This window comes from Geotrypetes seraphini, chromosome 15 (assembly GCF_902459505.1).
Source record: "Geotrypetes seraphini chromosome 15, aGeoSer1.1, whole genome shotgun sequence".
Classification (NCBI taxonomy): Eukaryota; Metazoa; Chordata; class Amphibia; order Gymnophiona; family Dermophiidae; genus Geotrypetes; species Geotrypetes seraphini.
In genome coordinates this window covers 56,440,317-56,454,867 of record NC_047098.1, presented here as the reverse complement: position 1 = coordinate 56,454,867, position 14,551 = coordinate 56,440,317, and the positions used below count along the sequence as shown (strand labels likewise).

At 42.5% G+C, this 14,551-nt stretch overlaps 1 protein-coding gene across 2 annotated transcripts in view; it reads right to left on the bottom strand.

The window, feature by feature from the left end:
- The window catches only part of CLIP2 (CAP-Gly domain containing linker protein 2), a 169,398-nt gene that overhangs the window by 25,196 nt on the left and 129,651 nt on the right, over window positions 1-14,551 (bottom strand). For both annotated transcript variants that reach the window (XM_033922592.1, XM_033922593.1), the window contains 2 exons: window positions 9,737-10,681; window positions 3,194-3,251 (listed from right to left, as the gene is read on the bottom strand). In XM_033922592.1, coding sequence (XP_033778483.1) covers window positions 3,194-3,251; window positions 9,737-10,681 — 1,003 coding nt within the window. The remainder of the gene's footprint in view (window positions 1-3,193; window positions 3,252-9,736; window positions 10,682-14,551) is intronic.

Below are 14,551 nucleotides of genomic sequence, written 5' to 3'. Positions count from 1 at the left end.
TACCTACAGAGGAAGAAGGGGGAGGGAGGACCGAAGGGTCAACAGAGCACAGCAATAGCAGGAATCCTCATAGGAATAACGTTCAGTCAAGATAACAAGGGGTGTGGACTGTGAATCAGTTATATGAAGGTGATAATCTTGTGCCTTTCTCTAAATTTGTAGACTGCTTCCCATTATTGAATAGCAAATATCAACAATGGACATTACTAACAAATATACTATCCAAATTGCAATTATCGTTAACTGCTTGTATGATTAATTGGTGTACCAAGGTCAAAAAGAAAGGCAAAGCTATATCAATATACTATCAGCTCCTACGGGACTCCTATTATGTGGGTGCAGAAGCTATTTTGTCCACAAATCTCAACGTCTCTTTAACACATTCTGAATGGAATACATTTTGGACAAAACCAAACAGACCTCTCCTGTCAGCTAGCTTATCCCAGTCCCTTTACTTTCTTATGTGAACAGTCACGTGGACTCCGCGTATGAAAAAAGCTGCACTTAGAGAAAATGATAAATGCTGTTGTACTGTCTCGGCTGAAGGTGATTCGCCTCATATGCTTTTTGAATGTGAGGCTGTTCGCCCTTTCTGTGAAACAATATGGTCCACCATTAAAGTGATCACGAACTGTACTGCTGATATATTGATTTCATTAACTTGCGTTCCTTACATACCTGTTTTGCAAATTCCAAATGTAAACCAAAACTCATTGATTTGCTGATATCTATTGGCCTTCAGCAGGTGTTACAACATTGGAAATCGGCTTCTAGGCTCAACTATCCCTTCTGGTGGAATTCGGTATGCTTATTCAAATGCTTCAAACAATATGTTATTGAGAAACATTATCCTCTGCTTCATCATCCACAGAATCAGCTATGGACACCCATTGATGATTTTATAGCTACACAAAACTGTAATTTATCATTGTCACCATAATATTCTTTACTTTCTTGATATGTCTAACAGTTCATCTGATTGTGCTTTTGATATTTCCTGATAGTTCTGTTTACTGTTCTTTGTATATTTGAAATACTTAATAAACAGATTGAACTGAAAAAAAAGAAGCAATATCTATATTTTAATAAACACCCGTCATGCCATGAGGAGTAAACTTATACTTCAAAGGCCAGTTAATATGAAGTGGTTATGTCGTCTCTTTCCTCAAAAATGCAGAGGAAAACAAATTGATTTAAAAAAAAAGTCTATGTGCTCTATGCCAGGTAAACACGTCCAAAATTTTTTTTGTTTCGAAAATCGTCCAAGTATATGTCCTGCCGATCTGATCATCCAAGTCGCTAAATAGTCCATCTTTATACCACATATTCGTCCAACTTTTCGTCCAAGTCAAAAACGCCTAGAACAAGCCCTGTTGGACGTGGGAGGGGTCTGCAAAGTGATGGACTGAACACCCAGACATGGCACCTAAATAATGAGGTACCTTACAGGGCACTGCTGTGAACTTCACAATAAGGGTACCATGTCTTCATCTCACTACAGCTCCCAAATAGGTCACGGTGAGCCCCCCAAACCACCTCCAGAATCCCCTAGACCCACTTATCTACCACCCCAATAGCCCTTATGGCTGCAGGAGCCACTTATATGCCAGTACAAAAGGGTTTTGGGGTTGTATAGGGGAGTGCACATGTTTAGGTATCAATGCAGTCATTATAGGGGCTTATGGGCATGGGTCCTCCTCTCCATGAGTCCCTAACCCACCCCCAAGACGGCTTAAGCCGCCTCTGTGCAGGATGACTAGGCTTTCCTATGCCAGGCTGCCAGGTGATGATGGTCTGGAGACTGAATTTTAAAGGTGTGATTACGATTTTTATGGGGTTGGAGGGGGGGGGTCGGTGATCACTGGGGTAGTGTGTGGGGGGTCTGTTTTATGTGTTTGCAATGCTTATCTGGTGACTTTAGGTGGGTTTTTGTTACTTAGACCATGTTTTACATGGTCTAAGTCACAATGTCCAAGTTCCGTTGTAAAACTTTTGGTTATACATGCTGTACGACTAAGTCTAAGCCAGCCCATGTCCCGTCCAACTCCCACCCTCGACACTCCTACTGAAACGCCCTGTTTAGCTTTGGTCATAAAGGCATAGGTCGTTTTTAAATATGTCCAAAACCCGGTTTTATTATCGGCACTTGGACGTTTTTGACTTATGATCGTCCAAGTGCCGACTTAGGCCGGTTTTTGGACATTTTTCTCTTTCGATTATGAGCGCCTTAATTTCTAAGATGTTAGAACTGAAGTTCTTTGACCTGCTCTCTTTTAGTTCTCCTGAATTTTGGGGAACAGTTTCACTGAATCCTCTCAAGAGATTTGGCCATGGATAGGAATTAGAGGGGATGATTGGCAGTAACAGGTGAAACAATCAGATGTAAGGGAGCTGAAAAACACACTGTGAATTTCACTGCATGATTATTGATTAATGAGAACCAGGTTGGGTGAGATATTTCTGACCACAGGAGACAACTTTTCAAAATCATTGAGGGTGCTGAACCCAATGGAAATTACATCTCTCTTGACCCTACCAAGGTGTTTGCTAAATATTGGGGGTGGGATACGGGGAAGAGATGCTGGGGAAAGAGGTAAAAAAAATCCATGTGGTGGGAGGTGGGACAGGAAGTTGCTAGACTGTGGGAGAAGAGAGAGTGTGGTGAAATACTGAATTGTAGGGGAGGGAGGGTTTTGAAGCGGGATTTCAGGTAAAGATTAATGGTTTGTTTTGGGTATCTAATATTCTTGCACTGACCCTGGATTTTGGGTGATTTTCTTGATGTTTTTCCTTAATAAGGCCAATTGATTAGAAATGACTGACCACCTAAATTCAAAAGGGCCTGGGATAGGCATGTGGGATCTCTCGGAGAGAGAAAGAAATACTGTAATGGTTACTACAGATGGGCAGACTAGATGGGCCATTTAGCCTGTATCTGCCGTCATGTTTGTATGTTTCTATATGTGATCTTGTCAAGTTAATCAGTTGAAATGAACAGAGTGCCCTCATATCTTTGTGTCATTTCTGTCGATAATAGGACCATGATTTATTAGCTTAAATGTTGATGTCCTACCTTAAAGGAATAAGACCAGCTAAGCAACCTTCAATCTGCATAATTGAGAGCATATCAGTAGGTTCAAGGGAAAAAACTTCATAAATTCCCTCTAAGTAGAGTATGGAGAAAACCAGTTACCTTCCATGGTCTGCTTCATTTTTATCTTCCCTTCTGAAATGTCATTAGTTTCAATTGTCTGCAAGAAACAAGCAAATGTCATCAATCGATTCTCCATTTACAAAAGAATCTTTCCCAGCAGGGTCTGCTCTATAAAGCCTGAAAACTACATGAAAGGATAGGATGCGAATGGTGGTTTCATCTGATTTTCAGGCAAAGTCACCTTCTTACATTTTATAAAATGGATAATGCTTTGAGAGAACATTTACAAGCAAGATTTGCCTGAGAACCCAGGACCCACCATATTAGTTCCAAATTACATATACAATTAAAACTAGTGAGTGCTTTGGTTGCCTTGGTATATCTAATCTAAAAGGACTAGTTATAGGGATGTGCATTGATTAGAACACATTTGTTTCATTAGCTTCCATTAAAAAAATGTCCTCCCCTTTTACAAAGCCATGGTAGCGGCTTCCGTGCATCAAATGTTCTGATGCCCATTAAATCCCTAAGGGCATCAGAGCGATTACTGCAACAGCAGCCTCTACCACAGTTTTATAAAGGAAACCTTAATTTGTTAACTCATGAATTAGAAAAACCAAAAAAGTGGAGTCACAAAAACATTTTAAATTTTAACTATCAAATTCTCATTATCCTATTGCACACCCCTTCAATTTGTAGTTCATAATTCATAATTTTTAATTATTCCTTACTTCTTTTCAATTTAATTCTTCATTTTATTGTTCCACTATGGTTTATGATGTTGTTAGTATATTTTATTATTTTATCTATTTGTTTACATGATAATCATTGTGCAATGTATGATTTATAGAAATTTTTTAATAATTTGTATTATTTCTATATTTTCTTTATTTTATTGGTATATGAATTGTGATGTTTAAATGTTATCATCTACATCATATAATATTTTATATATTTTTGTCTAGACATGGCCTCTTTTACAAAGCTGCGCTAGCGGCCCCGATGACTATAGAGATTTAAAGGGCTTCGGGGCTGTTGCTGTGCGGCTTTGTAAAAGAGGCAGTTAATTGCTATTCTTGACTTTTTGACCCCTGATGCCGGCTCAGTGGAGCCGAAACACAGACCATGCCGGGTCAAATCGATTTTCAAACTTAAAGACTCCTTCTCAGGAACAATCACGACTTTCAGTTTTCTTCATTTCCCTGGTTGAAGTGTTTTTGTGACTCCACTTTTTTGGGTTTTTTTCTGGTTGCTCCTGGGGAGATTTACCCATAAATTCCCCTGGCTTTGTTAAGGGTGTCTAGTCCTCTCCCTACCTAGTCGCTTAGATCCCTCCCGACCCTGATCCCTCTCGAAACCACCAGATATCAGTTGAACTTAGCCCTAGCCTCACCTTGAGCTGACGTCCTTCCCAGGTCCCCCCCCAAAACAGTGTATATACTAAAGTGATTCCACCACTAAGGATCGGACCCTGCATTAGTCTTTTCCTGCTCAGATGCCAAGTTGCCTAGTTCTTCCTCCGTTCAAGCTCTCCCTAAAAAAAACCAAACAAACAAACAAAAAAAAAACCAATCCCCCCCAACCCCAAAGCTCCCCTTCTTTCACCATGAAGCCCCCCTCTTGGCTCTTCCTCCTTCTACTGTGCTCTTCTCTCAATACCACTCTCTGCTTAATACCTCCATCTCCCAACCTCCTGGATTCCACGAATTTCAATAATATCTGCCCTGGCCTCAAAATCCCCACTCTGATTCGCACCAGATCTCATCCCTCAAAAAAAACCCTCGTAGAATTAACCACGCCTCTTTAAAGTCTGTTCCCCCTGCCAATCTCCCCAACCTCGCCTCCGACTCTCTCACCCCAGTCCCAACACTTTATTGCAACGTCAGATCCGCTTGCAACAAGATTCAAATTCTGAAGGATCTACTCGAGGACTCTGACCCTGGATTCCTATGCATCACGGAATCATGGATTTCAAAAGATGACCTTTTTACACAAAACGAACTCTGCTCCCATGGCTACCAAGGCCTCTTCTCACCCAGAACTAACCGTAAAGAGGCGGCCTGGCATTTCTCTATAAATTTTTCTTCGACGTCCAGCTCCTCAAAAAGGGCAGCCACACCTCACTAGAATATATGCTAGCCTCTGTCAACGATGAATTCCACCCTCACCCACTGGGCATCCTGCTTCTTTATTGCCCACCTACCCCTTGGACCAAATCCTCCGATCTCGTCCTCGAGACCATAACAAATGCCTTCCTCAAATTTCAAAGACTACTGATCATTGGGGACATCAATCTCCACCTAGATGACATCACCAGCAAGGATACGGTTGAGTTTATTAGCTTCCTCACCTCCCTTGGCTTCCCCCCCCCCCCCCGCTCCATCCCCAACCCATGAAAAGGGGCACACACTAGACCTCATTAGTTTCCTTGATCTTACCGCTTACAAAACTTCAGCCGATGACATCTGCTGGTATCATGTCCCCTGGTCCGACCACTTCCTAGGGGCTTTCTGTCTCCCCATCTTCATGTCGCACCTTGGGGCTCCACCCCGCAGTTCCAATTCCATTACCTACCGCAAAAAAATTATGAGCGATCTGTTCTGGTCTGAATTTCTCAACCTATTCTCCTCCGCTCCTAAGCCTGTAGACTCAGAAGCTAATTGGCATAACTGGGCTGCTCTCTCTGAGTCCACCTACCACTCCCTCGCCCCTCTCTCCACTAAATCCATTTCCTACCCCCGCAAGGCCCCTTGGTACCTCCCATATCACAGAGAACTAAAGCAAAAATGTCGAGCCCTGGAGCGCATTTGGAAAAAATCTAAATCCCCTATAGATAGACAGTCCTGGAGAGTCAATATTAAGCTGTGTACAATACAGTGCTAAAAAAAGCTAGGAAGAACTTCTACGGTGAAAAAAATCTCCAGATCCAACAACCAGAGCAGTACACTATTTAATATCTTGCGCTCCTTAACCTCCAAAAAAGACCCCACCTCGCTCCCCTCCTCTCCCTCAGCCGATGTTCTGGCAAAATTCTTCAACGAAAAGGTCTCTACCCTGAGATGCTCCTTCCTACCTTCAGTCTCCTACAACTCCCTAATAACCGCCGACTCCAATTCTACCCAAACGGTCTCCAACTCTATCCCAGCCGACAGATCCTGGACTACCTTTGAGCACGTATCTGAATCCCTGGTTTTCAAACTCTGCCTCAAACTGAAATCCTGCAACTGTTCCTTGGACCCATTCCCCTCCTACCTATACGAGAAAATTCCCGAACTGGCCATCTCTGCTATTACCAAACTCATAAACTCCGCCCTACATTCGGGCCTTTTTCCCCCAGAAATGGGTCATATTGCCTTGACCCCTCTACTGAAAAAATCTGACCTAGACCCTTCCACACCATCCAGCTATCGCCCAATAGCAAATATTCCTCTCTTAACCAAGATGCTAGAGTCTATCATATCTACCCAACTCTCATCATACTTAGAGAGATTCTCTATTCTTCTCCCTTACCAATATGGCTTTCGTCCCAACTTCAGCACCGAATCCCTATTGACCTCCTTGATCTCAAAGGTTCAACAACTTCATTCTCGAAATAAGTTTGCCGTTCTCCTACAATTCGACCTTTCCGCCGCCTTCGACGTTGTCCATCACGACATTCTCATATATCAACTCTCTGAGATAGGTATTAACTCCACAGTCCTTGACTGGTTCTCAAAATTCCTACGTTCTCGTTCTTACGCTGTCAACATGAATGGCACCTCATCCTCCCCCTGGAAACCGTTATGCGGAGTCCCGCAAGGTTCACCTCTATCTCCCATCCTTTTCAACATTTACATGACCTCCCTAAAACTCCTCCACCTATCCCCTTGAAACTATTTACACTTATGCTGACAACATCCTCGTCTTCCTGGAGACTGATTCGAACCTCACCAACCTTTCTGAGAACATAGCCTCCAGTATAACGAACTTCCAATCCTGGGCCTGTATTGTTCAAATGAAACTAAACGAGTCCAAAACAAGACTCCTTTGGCTTGGTCCAAAACTTAACCAACTACCCTCCTCCTTCTCTCTGCCCTCTGGCTCCACTCTGCAGCTTGAGTTCTCAAGCAATGTTCTGGGCATCATTATTGATTCTTCATTGTCCTTCAATGACCACCTCAATTCCTTGGTAAAAAAATGCTTTTTCAGCCTTCACATGCTGAGGAAAGTTAGATCCTGTTTCCATCAAAATCACTTTACCGTCCTTGTCCAATCCATCATCCTTTCCAGATTGGATTATTGCAACTCTATCTACTTAAGCCTAACTAAGAAAAACCTTCATAGACTCCAGCGGATTCAGAATGCCGTGGCCAAGCTGATTTTCACAAAAAAGTAAATTTGACCATGTCTCTCCGCTTCTGTCCAAACTTCACTGGCTACCGATAATCGCCAGGGTCCACTTCAAATGCGCCTGTCTAGCTTTCAAAATCCTACATGGGATCCTTCCTCCATGTATCCCTCTTTCTTGGAACTCCTCAAACCCTAATACCACCAGATCCACCCACAAATTAAAACTATCCTTCCCCTCAGTAAGAGGCATCTCCCATAAAGGAAAACTAGGGACCTCCCTTCCCTTCAGAATCACCGAGCTCTGGAACAACCTTTCCTCCCCTTTACGGAACATGAGCTCCCTCCAACTTTTCCGCAAACATCTGAAGACCTGGCTATTCTCAAAAACCTGATTCTTTTTCCATCTATGATATCCTAAGCCCTCAAAACACACTTCATACTTGGTCCTCTAACCCTTCATTGTAGCTCCTTTCTTTCCCATCTCCTGTAAATCTCTACCTTTCATTGTAGTTCCTTTCTATCCCTTCGCCTGCAAAACGTGCCGAGCTCTACGAATGTGGAGATGATACGGTATACAAACCTAAGGTTTAGTTTAGTTTAGTTTTGGTTCCTTTTTACTTTTGACTGTAACTCATGAATTATGCACAATGAGTTGATTAGCATGCATTAAATAATTCTAATACAAGTTAAATACTTATTTATTAATACAAATGTTCAAAAGAAGCATAAAAGTCCATAGATCAAAGAAAAATACCCAAACTAAAAATGAATGCAAACTGTTTGCCTTGTGCATAGTCCTAATATTCATCTCGGTTTCTGTGCTGTTGCATTTTTACACATGGTCATTAATAGGGAAAGGCAAACTGCAGCCATTTCAGAGCCGCTCTAAAAGATGGCCTCAGTGTGTGGATAGCGCTGGCCACTTTTAGGCGCAGCTTTGTAAAATGGCCTCTTAATTTGGGCACTGCAGTGATGAACATAAGCCAAAGAACCCTACAGTTATGGACCAGTAGATGTCACTCAAGCCATGGTCACAACTCTTTTTCCAGCTCTCCTGGGGGCTGGAATGCAGCTCTGTTAGCATTCCTAGACCCAGCTCCAGCTCCATCTATCCCAGGTATTAGACAATTTGACCTAAGGATCAAGTCTGGAACCTTCTGAATGGCAGTTCTCACTTTACCCCATTTTAATGATTTCATTGTTTTATGTATGATATAATGTGGTCAATTACTATCAAGAAGTTTCTTATACTTTCTAGATGATAGCTGGTGATCTAGTTCATATTTATGTTAGCCTCTCAATACTGTCCCCACTACTAATGAATTCTCATTATGATAAAGAGGGGAAATCTAAGCGATCACATGGACAGTGCCTAAGTCAATCATCCAATAGGTGCCATTTATAAAATTATGCCTAAAGGCACCTAAGCATTCTTAGGCGCTGGTAGACACTGAATCCTTAGGTGCCTACCATTTACGCTAGGGTTTTCTTGGCCTAAGTGAATGAGCCCAAACTCAGTCCCAAATTTACATTGAATTCACCCCAACCACGTCTACTAGCTGGCATGTGCCTTGGTGTAGACGCCCACCTCAAAGAGGTACACACCTACCAGCTAATTATTTTTTGTTTTTTAAAGGCACTTTCAATTATTTGCACTGATTAAGCCAATTAAAAAAAATTAAGTTAGGTGCCTAGATCAGCTAGGCACTGCAATGTAGTTGCCCAATTTTAGTTGTCTTTTATAAAATCAAAGCCTTTGTGTCTTATTGACAATCCAATACTGATTGTTTTTATAAATATCCCCACCCCAAAAAGAAAATAATCCCAACTCAGAATAAGTTGTAATATTCAGCAGAACAGAAGAAACACTTGGATTAAGCCTGTTCCTTATACTATGTAAACTTTTTCCCATGATCAAAAAATTCCATTAGCTATGTGTAAACGCAGTTTTAAAAAAATCTGCTTTAAAAACGTTCAGCTAAACCTGCAAATTTAACACAGAAAACCTGGACACCCATGAAGTTGTGTGTACATCCAGATACCTTGATTAAACCTTCGTTATCCAAATTCAATGGTATGTCTGTAGAATTCATCATGAAAAAAAAAAATCACAATTTGGTTGTAAATGGATTATCATTAAAATATCAGCTATACACTGAACTCTGGAAGCCAGAACCCATTATGCCACAGCGCAGAAGACTACTATAATAACAATTAATCTAGGTTGTAGGGCAGAGGAGTCAGAGCTCATACATTGGCATTTTGAGAAGAACGAAGAGCCTCCATTGACTGCAGTTTGTTCTCTAGGATGAGCACTTTTTCCTGCAGCCTTTGGATCTCCTGCTTGCTTTGGGCCTCTGCCTTCTGTAGGGCCTCATAGTCCAACATCTTCTTCTCAGCCAAGGAAACCTGCTCTTTTAAGAAAGCTATTGCTTGCAACTGATCTTTACATTCACTCTGTAGCCTTTCCAGTTCATGCACTCTTAATTCTGCATCCCGGTATTTGTCCTTGATGTCTTGAAGTTCCAACAGGTGCTGGTTGGTTTTGCTTTCTAGTTGAGATTTCCAGTTTTGATTGTTTTCTTCTATTTCATTATTCACCTCCTGAAGCTTAATTTTCAAGCTCTCCTTTTCCTTTATATGAACTGCAGTTTCAATCTCATGCCTAGCTTTAAGGTTTTCCATCCCTAGCTGATGCTCCATTTTTGTACTTTCTAAAGCAGCCTTAAGCTCAATAACCTCTTTGTTTTGGGTGTCAGGGCCTGTAGTCAAGGAGCCCTTAAGGTCCTCCAAAGATTTCTGATGATCAGAAACCAAACTATCTAGCTTTGTCTTCCAACTGTCCATCATTCCCATATTCTCTTTTGTGGCCTGTTCAACTTTCTTTTTCAAATCAACAATATCCTGGCTATATTTCTCATTGGTTGCTTTTAACCTTTCAATTTCTTGTTGATATTTCTTCAAGGCCTTCTCATACTTGTCCCTCTGTTGGCTGCTCTCTTTCTGATGTTCCTTACTGACTGACAGCAGCTGGTCTCTTAGACGTTTTGCCTCTGTTTGTAGGCCGAGATTATGCTCCGGGACATCTGACTGACTAGAGTTCCTAAGAAATTGTTGTAAATCTTCAATCTCACTGCGTCGGAGGTTGAGTTCTTCCTCCAACTGAAGAACTCGTGATTTGTCTGCTACTGTTGTTAACTGTGAATAAACATATTGCAAAAAAAAATAATTAGATTTTGCTTTTCCTCTATTCTTTTAGCCTTTTTAGATGCACTTCAGTATAACTTCAAGTAGGCTACACAAATTTTAAGGCATAAATAAATGTTATTTGATTAGGTTTTGCACCAGGGTATCGGTTAACTGTTTTTTCACAACCAGCAACTTTAATAATAGCTTTAGTTATTCAGAATTACATTTTTCTCAGGCTTCTACCATATTAATATGAATGCCCATTAACTATTGGAAAAGAGATGGAATCTGATATATTGCCTTTCTGTGGTTACAATCCTACATATATACAGGAACTTAATTTTAAGATTAACAGATGTCTGCGAAAACCTGGACGTCCTCTTTTCCTAGGACTGTCCGGGTGCCTGGACGTTTTTTCAAAAATTAGAGAGGGGGTGGTCTTTCCGGGTTTAGCTGGCTCTCCCAACTTCCCCTCCTAACTCTTCCCCGGGTAGGCCACTGTAATTGAACCTTTGGGCAGCTGGCAGCAGCAAAGAGGTAAGCCTGCTGCTGGTGGCCTATTCTGGAAACTGCCTCTCTGCAAGTCCTGCCTATGCAAGAACAGGAAGTCGCTGTAGAGAGGTGACCGCTTCTGGGGAAGCTAGCGGCAACAGGCTTACCTCATTGCTGCTGCCGGCTACCTGAAAATTCGATTACAGTGACCAGCCCAGGTAGGTGGGGAAGGTGGAGGAATGAGGGGAAGGGGGCTGGAGAAAAAGAAGGAAGGAGGGGGGGCTGAAGAAACAGCATGGACGGGGGCTGGAGAAACAGCACAGATGGAGGGAAAGAGGGAGGGGGCTGCTGAAACAGTAGGGAGGGGTGGAGAAACAGTACACATGGAGGGAAAGAGGGAGGGAGGGAGGGGGCTGCAGAAATAGTAGGGAGGGGGCTGAAGAAACAGCCTGGAGGGTGGGAAGGAAGGCTGGAGAAGCATTATGGAAAGGAGAACGTGCTAGAGAAAAGAGCATGGAGTAGGGAAGTTCTGGATGGGAGGGGAGAGACAGAAAAAGCAGAAGAGGTTGGAAGGAGAGAGAGGGGCACCTGCAGGAGTGGGGGTGGGAGAAGAAAGAAAAAAAGAAAGAGATAGATAGATAGATAGATAGATAGATAGTAACCCTAGCTATTTTGCACTCTGGGCAGTGAAAGATTAGGTGATTTTCCTAGAGTCACAAGGTCCTGCAGCAGTAGTTAAACCCAGTTCCCCAGTTTGCTAACCATTAGGCTACTCCTCCACGCTCATCCCCCTCTACTCCACTCCTACTACTGGTCTAGAAATAATAGTGTCTTATTGAAAATATTGCTCAGACTATGATTGCTTGGGACTATGATTATGGTCTTCTCAAAATGGCACTGCTCTTTTCAGCAACATTGAATTAAAGTGAAGAAACATTCCTATTTATCTATTCATTTTGAATCTTTAGGCCACACCTGATAGTCATTTTTGTAAAGTCTACTTTACCCTGGTGTAAAAGGAATAGGTGTTTTAAATATGGAAGCGCAGTAACTGTGACTTGTTAGCAAATGAATGAAAAAAAAGCTAAAAAAGGTAAAACAACAAAAAATGTCAAAGACAGCAATTCAAATTAACAAAAGCTACCATATGTGAAATCTACTGGTAAAGATTACCACTGGGATTCATGGGTGGATCAATATTCAAAGTGATTTAACCGGCCATAAATGGTTCCTGACCACTTAAATCCCCTGTTCAGGGCTAACCACTAATATTTAGTAGCAATTAACCGGTTAGTGCTGTTGAAAATAACTAGTTAGTACCGAGAACTGCCAATCAGCAATTTCAGGGGCAATCTGGGGACGGAGCTGGCAAGTGGCCAGTTAAGTGCTGATATTCAGTAGTTAACTGGCCAGATTAATTGCAAAAACAGGATCGCATAAAAGTCAGTCCTCTCTTTATATGGTAACTCATAGCTGGTTAAGTGATGACTATCGCACTTAACTAGCTATACATTAGATGGCTCCTTTAACCCAGAAATCCATTGCTGGTGCCTGGACATGGCCTGACACTGAATTTCCAGGTACAGTAAAAGGTGGCAGGTCAAAAGTGCATCGGTCATTCACGTGCCGACCACCGCATGCCGGCACCTGCGCGCAGAATGAAAGTGCACTGCCGTTTCTGATGCTTTTATGCCTTACCTTTAGCGTTCTGAAGGGGTGTGGGGGGAATCCCCCCGCTACACTTAAAACAGCTCCCGCTCCCGCTGGGGGGGTGTGTGTGTGGGGGGGGAACCCCCCAAAACGCTTAAAACTCCCGAACAGCATGAGAACAGAAGTTTTTAGTGTACTGGGGGATTCCCCCCCCCCAAAGGAGCACGAAGTTATAAGAGTACTGGGGGGTTCTGCCCCCACCTCCCCTCAGAACGCTAACGGTAAGGCATAAAAGCAGCCGAACCGGCGGCATGCTTTCATCCTGTGCACAGGTGTCGGTGCGCAATTGTTGGTGCGCCAATGTCCTGCACACTTTCATTGGTGTCCCCAGTACAATGCTGAATATCAGGCCCCTAGAGTCTTCATGGGTAGGACAACTCTGTTTCACAGATACCCTCTAATTCTATAACCTAAGGGCCAGATCTGCAACAGGTGCTGGCTGGCGCCTCCAAAACCAACACCGGTTGCAATATTGCGGCCAGGTTAAACATAGGCGCCAGAAATGCAGGTCAGGGTTATGAAGGCCTATATTTCAGGCACCTGTTTGACATAAATCGTGTCTATGTAGGTGTCTACCAGCGCCTAAGGTAATTTCCATCGAGTGTGGCGCAGTGGGTAAAGCTACAGCCTCAGCACCCTGAGGATGTGAGTTCAAACCCAAACTGCTCCTTGTGACCTTGGGCAAGTCACTTAATCCCCCCATTGCTCCAGGTACATTAGACAGATTGTGAGCCCACTGGGACAGACAGGGAAAATGCTTGAGTGCCTGAATAAATTCATGTAAACCGTTCTAAGCTCCCCTGGGAGAACGGTATAGAAAATTGAATAAATAAATAAATAAAAACCACGTGTCCTTCCAATTTAGGTGCCGGTAGGCACCTCCGTAGATGAGATTCTAGTGCCGGAAATGTAGGCACTGGTGGGTGCCTATCTTTTTTTTAATTCAATTTAAATTGCTTTTTAAACGATGTGGTCAATTATCAAATTGCTTAAAGGCAATTAAACCAATGACGTTAGGTAGTGGTATGGTGTCTACTGCCGCCTATCTTCTGGCACCGCTTCCAGAATCAGAGCCTTAGTGCTAAATGTAAGCACCATTTGTGTGATAAGAATATAGAATTGTTGCACTTATACCCTGTGAATGGAACTTTCATGCCCACGTGCCAGATGTGCATTCAGCGATATTCTATCATTTGAGTACACAAGCCGCACTGCGTGTAAGTGTAGGGGGGTATGCTCAGGAGGAAGCACATATGCACGCATAGGTTATAGAATACTTTCATTTATGTGCTAAAGTTATACATTTAAGTGAACCTATTTATGCCACCTATTGACATGGTGTCATGGGCTCGTCTAAATTTTAGTGCATAAACGCTGCCCCTCTTCTGGATGCATGTTGGAGAAATCTGAATATTGTGAACTGTAATAAGACCCGATACTAGAAGTGAATTTTCAAAGGCATTTATCCGGTTAGCAGCACCTTCTAAGTGAATAATAGCCAGTGAGGGGGATATTCAATGGTTCTAACTGAATCATGCCTTTGTATATTTCTTCTGATTGCCTTGAAATCACCTGGACAATGTCTGGGCTGTGTGTGGGCAGAGCCAGAGGTAATCCTCTGGGTTATTTGGTTAGTGGTATATCGTTGGTAACCAGATACTATTTCTGGTTTGGTGT